This window comes from Malurus melanocephalus, unplaced genomic scaffold (assembly GCF_030028575.1).
Source record: "Malurus melanocephalus ecotype Western Australia unplaced genomic scaffold, MMel_1.1 scaffold_2840, whole genome shotgun sequence".
NCBI classification, from domain to species: Eukaryota; Metazoa; Chordata; class Aves; order Passeriformes; family Maluridae; genus Malurus; species Malurus melanocephalus.
In genome coordinates, this window is record NW_026626072.1 from 3,007 (window position 1) to 4,166 (window position 1,160).

General features: G+C 60.4%; 1 protein-coding gene across 1 annotated transcript; it reads left to right on the forward strand.

Annotated features, from left to right (window-relative positions):
* The first annotated feature begins 125 nt into the window (after window positions 1–125).
* On the forward strand, window positions 126–1,130 carry LOC130587949 (pyruvate carboxylase, mitochondrial-like). The gene is made up of 2 exons (XM_057388915.1): window positions 126–408; window positions 1,076–1,130. The coding sequence occupies exons 1-2, from the start codon at window positions 127–129 to the stop codon at window positions 1,100–1,102; spliced, it is 309 nt and encodes a 102-aa protein (XP_057244898.1). The 5' UTR covers window position 126; the 3' UTR covers window positions 1,103–1,130.
* Window positions 1,131–1,160: the final 30 nt, after the last annotated feature.

Consider the following 1,160-nt stretch of genomic DNA (forward strand, 5'->3'; position numbering starts at 1 on the left):
ATCCCCCTGGAGCGCGTGTTCGAGTACAGCGAGTACTGGGAGGGGGCTCGGGCTCTGTCCCTGTGTGTCCCCATGTCCCTGTGTCCCAATCCCCATGTCCCCATGTCCCCAATGTCCCTGTCACACATGTCCCCAATGTCCCCAATGTCCCCAATGTCCCCAGGCATCCCCCTGGAGCGCGTGTTCGAGTACAGCGAGTACTGGGAGGGGGCTCGGGCTCTCTACGCCGCCTTTGACTGCACGGCCACCATGAAGTCGGGGAACGCGGACGTGTACGAGAACGAGATCCCGGGGGGGCAGTACACCAACCTGCACTTCCAGGCCCACGCCATGGGGCTCGGACACAAATTCAAGGAGGTCAAGAGAGCCTACGCCGAGGCCAACAAACTGCTGGGGGACCTGATCAAGGTGGGACAGCGAGGGGGACATCGGGGGGGACACGGGGGTGGCACGAGGGTGACCAAGGGGTGACATGAGGAGTGACCAAGGGGTGACACCAGGGGTGACCACAGGGGTGACCACGAGAGGTGATCTGAGGGGTGACTGGAGAGATGACCTTGAGGGATGACCCTGAGGAGTGACCAAGGGGTGACACCAGGGGTGACATGAAAGGTGACCACGAGGAGTGACATGAGGAGCAGCCGGAGGGGTGACACGAGGGGTGACCCCAAGAGGTGACCCCAAGGGGTGACCCTGAGGAGTGACCGGAGAGATGGCCACAAGGGGTGACCCTGAGGGGACTCATGAGCTGAGCCCAGAGTGGACCCAAGAGTTGACCTCAAGTTGACCTTGAGGTCATGCCCCAACAGTTGAGCCGGTGATGACCCCTGAAGTGACCCCTGTGGTGACCCCACAGTGACCCCACAGTGATCCTGAGGTGACCCTAAGCTGACCCATGAATTAACCCAAGAGTTTAGCCTTGGTGACCCCCAAAGTGACCTGAAGGTGACCTGAAGGTCACCTCTGAGTTGACCCCTGAAGTGACCCCCTAGTGACCCCATGGTGACCCCATTATCCCCATTGTCCCCACTGTCCCCACTGTCCCCATTGTCCCCATGTCACTCTCTGTCCCCAGGTGACGCCCTCGTCCAAGGTGGTGTGATGTCACCCATTGTCCCCATTATCCCCATTATCCCCACTGTCCCCATTGTCCCCATTGT